The sequence below is a fragment of the Grus americana genome, chromosome 1, assembly GCF_028858705.1.
Source record: "Grus americana isolate bGruAme1 chromosome 1, bGruAme1.mat, whole genome shotgun sequence".
Lineage (NCBI taxonomy): Eukaryota > Metazoa > Chordata > Aves > Gruiformes > Gruidae > Grus > Grus americana.
In genome coordinates, this window is record NC_072852.1 from 24,881,913 (window position 1) to 24,895,205 (window position 13,293).

Sequence of the window (13,293 nt, forward strand, 5' to 3'; positions counted from 1 at the left end):
TAAATATGGCTTTTTTGAAACACAATAATAAAAATCCTGTACTTTACCTTCACAGGCCCAAATCTACCAATGGCAACTGTTGATATCAAAAACCCAGAAATTACAACTAACAGATTTTATACTCCACAAGTCAACAATATTTCGTATACCAAAGAAAAGAAGAAAGGAAAAACTAAAAAGAGAAGATTGACAAAGGCAGATATTGGAACACCATCTAATTTCCAGTAAGAATTTGTTTGAGTTTGGGTTGGGCTGCTTTTTTTTTTTTTTTTTTTTTGGGGGGGGTGTCAAATTTTTGCAAATCCTCAAGACTTAAATGCGTGGCTATTGTGTGTAACCTGAACTACAGTGAATGCTAGTTGTAATGCTGTGGGGTGTAAAAGCAAGTTAGTTTATACACAGGTGAGGAGTTTAGTGTAAAAAAGAAGCAACTTGCTATCCTAAAATACTTCAGAAACAATTTAGCTGCATAAAAATGTCTTTTTGAAGTGGTCAACTCGGCACAGACTCCAATTCAACCTCAGTGGTCAACTCTGTAACACTGTTGTTCTTACAGCTGTGCCTGCTTAGCTGTGCTTCATCACACAAAATACACATGTGGTCCTGCCTTGTCGTAACAGCAGAAGTGACATAGCCATAGCTTTATCTCTGACTTCCTGTTTACAAGCTTACTTATTCTGGAATGTGGGCTAGTACCTGTATCTTATGACAAAAGTACAGTGTGCATGTATACGCTTTTTAGGAATGGGTTGGGTTTTTTCTAATATTGTTTCTTATGTGTCTTCAACCTTATAGAATAGTTATGATGTATCATTTTAAGCTTCACTTTACTGAAACTTGGATTTGGTTAGTTCACTAAGTTAACTATTGTTTTCCTGAACTATAATTTGCTATTTTAATCTTCTGCCTTTTAAAATAAGTCTACGTTATTTGCTAAAGTAACAGGAATTTAAAGAGCTTGAGTTAGTTACTGGAAGGATAAGTTTCTGTGAAGTATTAGAAAACCAGTGTGAGGTTTACATGCCAAGTGAACGTCTTGTTCTTTTGAACCATTATTTTGTATCACTCCCACTGACATGCCTTCCCAGAATAAAACTCGATAAAAGTGATGCTGGTATTACCAGTTACAGAATGTTACTGCACAGCATTTTGAGAGGGTGCTCTGTAGAATGGGATAGTGGTCAGAAAGTAAAAGGAGACAGGCTAAAATGCTTCCCTAACCAGACTGTGCTTAGACAGTTCAGACGTCAACCACATTCTTTCTGATCTGAGTATCAGTGAAGTGCTGCATCTATTCATGTCACTTGAAAAATGCAGAAAAGAATGAAAACTGAAAGAAAGAAAATTGAATAGTGATTGGTAGGTGGTCACTGTTGTAGCTCTCCTGATGCAGATTTCGACATATGCGGACAAAATTGCAAATGATTTGCATTAGTGTTACCTCAAATCGGAATTTGTGGAAGAGGTTGCGCAGATATAAAATGAATTTGAGACTTTGTTTATAATGTCTGTCAGGTTCTGACTGTTGCAAAACACTATGTGCACTCATAAAATACTAAAGAAGACCTAGTGAAGCTGAGAATAAGATGATAAAATATTTAATGAAGTTCATTAAAGATATGTTCCCATATCTTTAAATGTAATGTTAAATTGTAAGTGATGAAGCTTTGCAAAAGAAGATTGAAAGTCTATTTTGTTCAGCTTAAGGTCCAGTAAGCTTTTCTGTAGAGTGCAGTGAAGTGTCATCTTACTGTGTAAGATACTTTAATTGCTGGTTTTGTACAAACATATGGGAACTGGTGTTTGGCGTTGTTAGGCAAATGTGCCAGTAGGGCAACTTGGGTGTAACTTGTGCAGTAATACTGGTGAAGACCAGCACTGTCACTGTCTATGCCAGATCAAGGTTGCAATCAGTAGACAGAATTTTTAAATGCCTTCTGTTAGACAGATGTGGCCTTTCAGTGTTCTGAGAAAAAAAAAATAATCAAACTATGCTTGACATTAATATAACTTCTTGCTGTATACATTCTTTTAAGTAACATAAGAGTTGCAGTTACCTGCTAGGTCTGCATTTTCATTGAAAAAGACCTCTGAAAACAATGTGTTACAGTCAGTGTGTACAAGTAACTTATTTTACTCTGAAGAATGAAAAATAAATGACAAATAATGCTATCACTACTCCCCATAAACTTTAATAATATCAATTAAGTACACTAAGTTCTGAATTGTATGCCCACATCCTCTTAAAAGGGCATCATCAATTGCACAGATATGCAGAGGTATATGGGTAAGATTGTATTTGCTGGTAAATTTCGTCAACTTCCATATGCCAGTTAATACATTACAATTGGTTATGGGACTGTGTATTAGGAAATGCGTGTCTAATTTATGTGAAGCAAGCTGTAGCTTAACATCCAGAATTCTGTAATCAATAAATCATCCTATGTTTTGATAGTGAAAGGCATTTAAGTATTTAGGCAAAACAGGGGGCTTCCCTTTTTTCCTTTTTTGTGGCATAATGTAAATTTTAGACCAGATTTTTTACTTCTTGCCCTTCAAACTAAGCAGTTAACTAATCATAGTTATACCGAGACCAAAATTGATCATTGAGCTTCAGTAATCTCATTAAGAATACTTATGTTATTGGTGGTACTAACAGACCCAAGCAAGAATACAAGGTCTGTTGCACTAGGCGCGGTATAATGGCGAAACAGTCCTTGTAATTTGACAAGCTTAGTCTAGACCGTGTTGGCTACTAATGGCTCACCTGGTATTTTTAAAACTCTGAATTGGATTTCCTGAAGACTGCGTTGTGTTTCTAGAACTGGCCATTGGCAAAAGAAATCCAGAATGTGGAGTGCTGGTAATGTGATGATTCTGTCTTCTATAGTCAACAGCAGTTGCATGAAGTAGCTTGAAGGGCACAAACTCTTCTGGCTTTTACGTGATGCTATAATCAACTGAAAATAATACTTTAGTAGCTATGTGTGAGGGCTACTAGAAGCCTAGGAAGATGGCAGCTGAAAACAGTCCTGACTTTTCTTTGAAAGAAGTGAATGGGAAAAAAGTGATGAGAGAACAAACAGCGATGGTGGGGAGGTGGAGGTTTTCCAGCTGTACGACAGTCAAGACCTTGGCAGTAGCTTGAAGTCCAGTTACTATATAAAGGCCAAACTCCTCGCTTGATCTCTGTGCAGTCCTTCCATCACCATCCGTATGCACCACAGGGAGGTGTGGAGCCTTCACATTTTGCCACAGATTGTAACCTAAGGGAGGAAAATAACTTCTCCGCTTGGTCTTTTGACACAAGTCAAAAAGGGAGAGTAAAGGAAGTTTTGCTATTCCGTTCTCAAGTGGGGCACTGAGAAGTTAGAATTGCTTAGTGTCTTATATACCTGGCAGTAATCTCTAGTTATCTTGGTGTCCTGTTATTTTAGTTGACAAGGTACTTTTTATGCTGATTAAATGAACTTTTCTGCTTTTTTAGACACATTGGACATGTTGGTTGGGATCCAAACACAGGTTTTGATGTAAGTAATCTAATAAGTTATTCAAGACACTGAATAATTAAAAACTTTAGAGGCTTTTTAATGTAAGTTGTGAAGATTGGCATTAAATAAACTTTACATCAAAATAGTTACAAATTGTGATTTTTATAATATGATTCAAACAGAGAGAGATGCTGGAGTAGAAGGGAATAGGAGAGATCTGGGATTGATGGGAAAACATGCAAAACTTAAGGTTTTGTGCAGGGTACATACCTCCCCTAAAATAGTCCTTTCTGAATGAAAAGTCAACCCAGAGACATGTCTTTGATTTTGCTGTTCCTTTTAACCATGTAGTTTGTGGGGGTTTTTCCCAATACAAATGATAATTTTTAAAAATTCTTCTATTTCAAGCTACTTAAACCTAACATATCTGACTTGCAGGTGAACAACTTAGACCCAGAACTGAAAAACCTGTTTGATCTGTGTGGAATTTCAGAAGCTCAACTAAAAGACAAAGAAACCTCAAAGGTCATATATGATTTCATTGAAAAAACAGGAGGTGTGGAAGCTGTTAAAAATGAACTGCGCAGACAAGGTGGGATTCCTTATATTGCCATGTAAAAATTAGCAGGGCGGTTTTTGCCTTAAGGATTAGAGTAGAAGCTGTTGATGATGAGTGATTTTTTGATTCTCTGGACTTCATGTCACCACAGTTGCATTGGATTTCATAAAGTTTCTGTATACCCTACACTATGTAAAAATGTTTCATGCTTGACCTGTGAGAGTTCCCTAACGATTAAGGATCTTACCTATGTCACTTAAGTAATTTCCAGTAATGCTTAGTCTGACTGTAAAGCTATGCAGTATATTCCATATAGATTTTTCAGACTGTGTATGTTGCATATTTATTTTGTAATCTAAATCTTGTAAATAAATTAAAAACTTAGAAGCAATATTGCTGTTGTCAATAGTAGTAGTAGTAGCATGTCTGACAGGTGTATGTGTGGTGCCTGTTTACCCTGGCATCACTGTGTAACGAACCTTGCAACAGCTAGAGGCCTCCAAATTCTATATTAATATTCAAAAAAGAAAAAAAGGGTTTTTTTAAATTTAAAAAGTACTAGTTCTGAGCAAGCTTCTGCTGTGAACAAATTCTCAAATAAGCCATTTCCTGCCTAACCTTTAAATGCGATCTCACTGATGCATTATCTAGTGGAACATAGCAAGTCAGTCTGAAAATTAGACTGCCAGTGTCAAACTTGCAAAATTTGCCTAGAACACTTCTCAAGAGAAATAGGATATAAATGCCATTGAAATTATAGCAGTTTGAAACTAGTGAGTAAATTGTTCGAGTGACTGGAGAGATACAGATTCAGGGTACAGTGACTTGTTACATTTATTCCTTAGGTCCCCCATGGTGGAGCGGTATGTATTTGAGCTGGCATCTAAGCATATGCTTCAAAGTATTCATGCTGCTGTGTGATTTCTTTCCTAGATGAGAAACCTTAGTCCACATCTGTTTGACTGCAATACTGAAAATTATAGTCAAACTCCAGAGTTAAATTGCAAGCAAAATATCAGTTTTTTCTCAGTAAGAAATCTGTCAGTTTCTTTATGTAATCTTAAGTCTGTTTAAATGTTTACAGAGTTGTTGATCCTAGACTGCTGACCATAAAATTGGATTGAGAAGACTTGCCTTAGTCTTATGACTAGCTTAAAATACTTTAAAAATGCCTATTTTTCTATTACATATGGGTTAACTTCAAGTTACAACCACTTGCATGTATACAATTGAAAGAAAAGCTGCCTCATTGTTAACATGCATGATAATCTACCTCTGTGCTTTTTGATAGCAGTAGATAAAATATTCCAGTATTTCAGTAGGCTTATCTGAAATTGTTATTTGTGTAGGCTTGACTGCTGTTTGAAGTGCTCTTTCTCAACCGAAACGCATTTTTCTGTGTTTTGTTGCAAGAATTTCTGTGCTTATGTATTTACCCTGCTAGGATGCTGATGAGAATTGCAGACACATTGCTCTGCTCAGATAGGAATTACTTTCTTGTTTTTCCTGCCCTTCCCCTATTTTTGGTACCGTTGGTTGTTTTTTTTAGTGAGAATACCATCAATAGAAGATTTGACATACTTTTTTTTGTTAATAGCCATGTTCAGATTAATGTGCATTTATAAAAAATGAAATTATCTTCTTGCTTTGCTTGTACCATCTGTTTGGGGGGGGTGGGGGAAGGGAGAGAGGATGAGGTAATGGTGCTCCCTGCTTGCTCCTCCTCCCTCATTTCACTCCAGCGGAGTGCAGACAAGCCTTATAAAAACTCCTAAACTATTTCCAAAGATTGGATGTGTTATATCTCTCTATATACGATGCAAAGAAAACCTTTCCCCACAGGAGAACTTAGACCTTGTGTTCAAAATCTACAGACTCTGGAGCATGACCATGTTCTATATCTTTTCAGTAATACAGAAAAACTGAATGTAGTGCTTGCTGAGTAAGTTACATTTGAAAATACTGGCCTCTAATGGCTGAAAAGAAAACTACAGTCATGTTAGCCAAAAATTGGTGCGATTTTTTTTTTTTTTTTAATCAAGAGTATTGGCAGTATGTCTCTTGCAAAATATATGAAGTTTGAGAGGAGATTCTCCCCGTGTTGTTCTTTTGAAGGGATGGAATAAAAAACAGAGCAGTCTGTGGAACTTAAGAACATAACATGTAAAACACAGGGGTATGTTTCTCTAGCATGAGCAGGGAAGGAGGCATCTAGGCATTGGTGCCCCCTGTTTCTTCAAAATCACTTTTTTTTTAGGGATGTCCCCTCTTTTCCAGCACAGACAGTCTACTTTCTCAGTATGTAACAGGAAGGAGATAATAGAAGAGGTAAAGAAGTATCTTCCTGAGTGTAATACCCTTTTCATTATCAAAGCATATGAAATCAAATGTGAATTTTCTCTAGTTGTATGACGGCACCTGGATTATTAAGTAGTTACGTGCAACAATCACACAAGCTAAAGTACCATAAGCCATTAGATGCTTAATGGCAGAGGAAATGAAACTGTGCTATTTAAAATGCCATTAACAGAGCAAGTGCATTTCAAGGTCACTTCATATAGAACTGATCCTGTGCATTGAGGTAGCCCTGAAGTTGTTTCCTTTCTATGGTCCCTTCCATAAAGATATTGTTGAAACTAATTTTCAGTAAAAGAGACGAAGAGTCAGTTTATGTCGCATTGTAATGCATTAGTACTTTTTTGTTGCTAGAAGATGATGCTTCAAAAAATATTTGTCTCTGTAATTCCTTAATAAAATAATGGATAGATTATCAAGTGGGAATTCTGTATTTCACTTTAAGTGTATTTTCTAAAACCCCCTTCTCTTGCCTTCTGTCCTAGCTCAACAAAATTTTAGAGGATTCTTTCAGAATTTTTCTGCATTTTGTCGTGAGAAATTGAAACACTACCTTAAGATACACTTGGATTATGAAGAAAATTACTATCACAGGACCAAACCAAAATTAACGGCCAAGCTTGTTTTGTGACTTTAGTCGTCTTATGTGTTGCACTTGCTTCCTGCAGTATTGACTCTTTTACAAAATACACAACAGACACAGGGGCTATATTCAGCTTGGTTTGCATTCATACAAGCATAGCTTATCTTCAGCTATATTTAACTTAATCTAGAATTGGTAAAATTTGCACAGGCACAGAGATCCTTGCAAAAGGCAAGGCAAAGCCTTTTTTCTTTTTCTGATAGTCTCTGAAAGACTTAGGGGTACCAAGTAGCATGTAATTTAAATTGTTTTGTTTCATTTCAGCTCCACCTCCACCACCACCATGCAGGGGAGGACCCCCTCCACCACCACCACCACCTCCCCATAGCTCGGGCCCCCCTCCTCCCCCTGCTAGGGGCCGAGGGGCACCACCTCCACCTCCTTCAAGAGCTCCCACAGCAGCACCTCCGCCCCCACCTCCATCTAGACCTGGTGCCACAGTGCCCCCACCTCCTCCAAACAGGATGTATCCTCCACCACCACCAGTGCATTCATCATCTGCACCATCCGGCCCTCCTCCACCGCCGCCACCACCGGCAAGTGGGTCATCTGTTCCTCCACCTCCTCCTCCTCCTCCACCCCCTCCTGGTCCTCCTCCACCACCTGGCCTTCCTTCAGAGGTTGATCACCAGCTCCCAGTTCCTGCAGGAAACAAAGCAGCACTGTTGGATCAAATCAGAGAAGGAGCTCAGTTAAAGAAAGTAGAACAGAACAGTCGACCGGTGTCCTGCTCAGGAAGAGATGCACTGTTAGACCAGATACGACAGGGTATACAGCTGAAATCAGTGAGTAAAAGCTGTTTCTCATCTATGTCCCCTTGGGACTTGCAAATGGCTGCAGTATTGCACTGTGAACAGTAACTCGTGGCTCTGTTTCAGGCTGGATCATAACTTCTAGAGTTTTTGAACTGATGCTTTAAACGGTACTACTGACAAAATGCTTAGAACATGTATTTCCTATAGATGAGTATCGGTGCATGAAATTATCCTTGTTTCAAACTCATTTCTCACTTTTCAGTAAAGCTTTAAGCATAAATACTACAACGATGATACCACAGTATTGTGGCTGTAAAGCACTTTTGCAAGAGCTATGAAAGATTGCTGTTCTCCTGAATACTTCAGTGAAATAGTCTAAACAACTGCAGAGGATGAGTTCAGCAGTAATGGTAGTGGAAGGCAACACTAGATTTTTATTCCCCCCCCGCCCCCATCTTAAAATGGACCTGCGCTCAACAAACATTGAGGCTTGTAAGAAGGTGGCTGCCTGTGTCTGGAAAAGTGCTGCCCGTGAGCAATGCCTCTGCTGTTTCTGCTGCAGCTCAGGCTATCACTATTATTATTTCTTCTTGATGTCACTGAATATCTTCAAAATAATTCATTGTAGCACTGTTTTATTTTTTTTGCCTCTCCTCGGCACTTGAGGCTTCTAATTTAAAAAGTGCGAGGGCACGTCAATATTTATTTGCCATTACAGATATGCAGTATCAAAGTCTACTACTTTCCAAAGAGATTATCAACCCAAAGAAGACTTGGTTAACAAAGGCAAAGAATAAAAGATATTTGATGGTATACACCAAGGATAAAACAAATAATAATTCAGCAGCCACACATACTAAGAAGCTTTCCTTTAGCTGAGCACTCACTTCATGATAGTCAGAGCTAAAATATTTAATCTTGAGTATAGGCTAATGCAGTTGTATTATATGGCAAAAGAGAGAAGGTTGACTTTTTTATAAATAAAAACTCAGCTTGAGGTAACGAAACAAACTGCAGTTTCACTCTTCCTTCTGGCTGAAAATAAACTTATTAAACAGGAAGTTTGTCTTGCATTACACAGGTTCTGTTTTGGTAATTGCATCTTTCTATTGTATCCTTTTCCCAAGGTATCTGATGGTCAGGAGAGTGCACCACCTACACCTGCGCCCACCTCAGGAATTGTGGGTGCATTAATGGAAGTTATGCAGAAAAGGAGCAAAGCCATTCATTCTTCAGGTGTGTCTGATGAAATTTTTCTGATCTCATGGTGTCAGGTTTTCAAGAGTTATTGTTGGAAAAAAGCATGGATTTCAGCATATAGTCCAATACAGAATGCTCTAGGCAGACCCCTCGTGACGAGTTGAATGGTTACTTCATGCTACTTTGAATTTCTGGTATATAGGAGTTTGCAGTAATACTGAATTAAAATTTGCTAATCAAGCTTAATATTCTTATAAATAGCTTTTTTTTTGCCTTTTTTTTTATGACTGACTTATTTTCATCCACTAGATTTCCAATGAAAGAAGTTGTCAAAATATTTTGGAAAGAAGGTTTTTAATACTTTGTTTCTAGAAGCCAGAGTGCTTGCAAACTCATCCAGTGTGCTTTGGATGCCACCTGCTGGGTAATAGTCAGATAACTGGTGTTACTTGACTAGTCCCATACTAATACTGAATCAACTTCTCACACTTCAGTGCTTGGAAAAAATAAGGCTGCAAGAGGATTTGCATTTCTCAAATACCAGCTTATAATAAATGCAGTTCAGTAGCTGCAGTGCAGCTGTTTGGTTACATCTCTTCTGTTTAGGCTCTGATATGTTTTTCTTCCTGACCTTGCCTTGATACCAGAACTGCACTTGCAGTCTGCAAACCGTTTGACTAAGTGCAATATAGTTTGATTTGCTGCCCTATGTAGTCATCTCCAATATTGGTACTTTAAATACCAGAAGGGTGCTAAATACAGCACTTCCCTAGGGAAGGAAATGCTCTTGCCTAACAAATAAGTAGTTTAACAGACTACAATTTTTCAATTATGATACATATAAAAATAGCGGAAGGCTGAATAAAGTTAACAATCATTGATGTTGAAGTTAATGTGCATTACACAGCTGAGAATATTCCAGTAACCACAGCAGACTTGAGCTCACAATTTATTTTTTTATCTGCTTGTACAGTAAACAGAAATCCCTTTATGTAGTAAAACTGGGAAAGCAGTTCTTACGTTTCAGAAATTAATCTGTCCTTGAAGTTTAAAACCCAATCTGGAACAAACTGGCCACTCTCACATTCTCTAAGAAAGAGTAGTAAGTGTAAGTGTTAAATGAGAGCTTATGATTCTTTTTCTCATAGCAGAAAACAAGATACATATTTCCTATGGGGGGAAAGGAGTGAGAAAGATACTGGCTGAAAGTTAAATCTCATTTGTTTCCTGTCTAAACCAAATGTCCTGTCTAGAAATCTTAAAATAGAGTATTACCAAATGTATTGTCATGACCTCCTTGAACTGATTGTTCTGTTTTCAGAAAGTTGAGGGAGAAATCAATAACACTTTAGTTGTGTTAATTTGGTGCATGCAAGTGACTTGTTTTTTTTGTCTTACAGATGAAGACGAGGATGAAGACGATGAAGAAGACTTTGAGGATGATGACGAATGGGATGATTGATCATATATTATTATATATATATATTTTTTAAGGTGAATGATATACTAAACACTACTTTCTGTCTACGGATTCTGTAAAATTATCATGTAAATGTTCTACCAATTTGCTGTATATTTTTGTTGCCTTTTGCTTTTTTATTAATCTGTGCAATACCTCATTTAATCTGTAAAGGTTTGTCATAATCCTCTACAAAGCTACTCCCTGTTAATGTGTGCAAGTTTACACCTGGATGATCATGTACATGTGAATATTTTCCATTCCATCAATAAGGGAGTTTAAATGTAATATGTGAGACTGACAAAAACCTTAATGTAATTTAGTTATAATGCAAGAAGGAAAACACTATTTTCATACCCTACTTTTTCTGTATCTAAATTTTCTTATTAAAACCTAGTATAGCACTATGTTCTTTAAGTGATGCAGCTCTTAGTTTATTTAGCCCCTTCATTTCAAATGCAATGCTACATGAATGTTGAGGCTGGTTTATACTATTGTATGGTTTCAAATACATCACAACATTGCAGTTCAAATCTTAGCAGTATGCTTTACATAAAACAAAATCACTACAGAAATGCACAGCTAGTTGTGAAGATTACCTTGCCCTAACAGTAGCAATACTGACTGCTATTGAACAGCAATAGTAATTAAATCCTTCAGTTAGGGAACTCTCTATCTGAAGTTAAACAGGATGGCTTTACATTGTAATAGTGGTAAAGGCATCTTTGATGCAGACAAGTTCAGTCTTCTTTCTTTTGTTTTTTTTTTTTTCTCCCTCCTTCCCAGCTCTTACTTTCAGAATGAAGAAGTGTAAATTACTGGGGGCTATACTGGAGGCTGGCAATTGCTACAGTTTGATTTATTTTTAAAATCAATTTTATGTGTTTTTCAGGCTGAAGGGCTGCGTTTAATGCTTGCTTCAATAATGTTTAAGTACTTTTTAAAATTTGTAGGACATTGGTGTACTAATAAAGTAAACATAAGTGGTATTACTTTGCAGTCTTTGCGTTATGGTACACAACAAATGCTGAAACACCAATCCTACATCCATAAAGTTGGAAAGCCATTAACTCAGAATATACACTTTGAATAAGTACTGAACTTTATGGCAATATTCTGTCTTCATATGTTGGCTTTAAGACCAAGGGTCGTGATGAAGATCAAGAGCCCGATTCACAAGAATAATATTTGAATAAGTGGACGGAAAATGGGATTCTCATTTCACAGCTTGCACATTTATATAAGTTGTACTTTGTAGTGCAGTAAACATTGGCATATCTGCCTATTACAAAATACTAATCTATGCTATGTGGGTACTTAATATCTGCAGCATTAATTACTGTACTTACTGTAACTTTCAGGTAGAAAATCTTTTTAAAAACCACATTATCTGACACGGAATGTTTAGTTAAGTCAGTCATATTTGGAGCGTAGTTAATGCATAGTGTCCTGGGTCTTTGACTGTAGTAAAGCTATCAAACTAAATTTAAGTTATCGGAATTGTATTGACTGAAACCCAGTGTTGACCTGATCTTGACAGGCTGGACCTGCATGATACGGCGTGGATTTCTAACCCAGTTATAACCTAGTCTTTAGCGAATTAATTTAGTCAGAAGAAAGTAAAGTTGCTGAAAAGTAGTGGGAGAGGTAAGGTTGTAGTTAAATTATTCAGAGGATGCTAACTTCCTTCCAAGAGTAATTTAAGCACATAACTTTCTCATTGCCCTCTGCTGCTAGAAACACTTCCTCCTAGCTTTGCTGCTGTAACGGCTTGAGCATTGGGATCAAGTGCAGTGCAGCCTGGGGTAGCTAATGGCAGTGGAGTTAAGAACTTGTGTATAAGGACAATATTTGTATGGCTTTCATATAACTTCTGGCACTGCTCCCTTATTTTTTACTGCATATAGGGCATTTTAAAATTAAGCAGATGAGGCCTAAAGGTTTTCCTAACATGCTACTTACTAGATATGTTTAGCTGTTATGTTCCCAGAATTGGAATTTCTGTAATATAGTTAATAATTAAGCATCACAGTTCATTAATCAAACTTCTATTCCAGGTTTTGGGAGCTCTGAAGTTACCTTATTGAATAAAACTTTGATTTGTAGATACTGGCCGAAGAAAGCTTTGGGTTTTTCTATTTCTTTTTCTTCATACAGAAAGTACACTCACATTCTGTGGTGTCCAGGTTAATATTTACTTTAAAGTAGTGTTTGTACATGATAAATTTCAGGCATAAAGACTGCAACAGCAGTTACGTTAGTCATAACTGCATGCTTCGGCACTCTGCCACTTGCACTATGAGCAAAAGATAGCATTTCATGATACTGGTGCATTGTTGCTAAACATTGTAATGAAGGCCTCTCTTATATATTCTGGTTAAATGACTGTCCAGATAGCCTTAGCAATTAACGAACTAGCATGAGGCTTTTGTATCTCAACACTCTATGTGCATAGACAATATCAGCTAGCCACTTGTACGTATGAAATCCGTAAGAACTTCTCAATCATTCAGTTTTCCATTTATCAAACTGAAATTTTTAGTATGTGAATTTTTGAAATGTACAGTGAATAGGATGTTGCACTGGTGGCAATTCATCATGGAGCATAATAAAATTAATTTGACCCAACTAGTGTTAAACTGTGTGGTTCTTAAGTGCTAATTGTGGTGCAGCTTTTAAAATAGATCTGCATATTGATTACACGTTTTAAAAGTAACTTTGGTCGCCTAGCCAAGTTCACAAAGCAGTAAATAGCCACTGTCAAGTCACAGTGGTTTTCTTGTCTCTGGAAAGTTGGATTGTGGTAGTGAATAAACACAATGAGCAAGTAT

General features: G+C 37.1%; 1 protein-coding gene across 1 annotated transcript in view; it reads left to right on the forward strand.

Annotated features, from left to right (window-relative positions):
* WASL (WASP like actin nucleation promoting factor) overlaps positions 1-13,090 on the forward strand; it is a 52,263-nt gene extending 39,173 nt beyond the window's left edge. The window contains exons 6-11 of the mRNA XM_054847956.1: positions 56-224; positions 3,488-3,530; positions 3,930-4,083; positions 7,313-7,833; positions 8,931-9,039; positions 10,404-13,090. Coding sequence (XP_054703931.1) covers positions 56-224; positions 3,488-3,530; positions 3,930-4,083; positions 7,313-7,833; positions 8,931-9,039; positions 10,404-10,465 — 1,058 coding nt within the window. The 3' untranslated portion in view covers positions 10,466-13,090. The remainder of the gene's footprint in view (positions 1-55; positions 225-3,487; positions 3,531-3,929; positions 4,084-7,312; positions 7,834-8,930; positions 9,040-10,403) is intronic.
* The last annotated feature ends 203 nt before the right edge of the window (positions 13,091-13,293 follow it).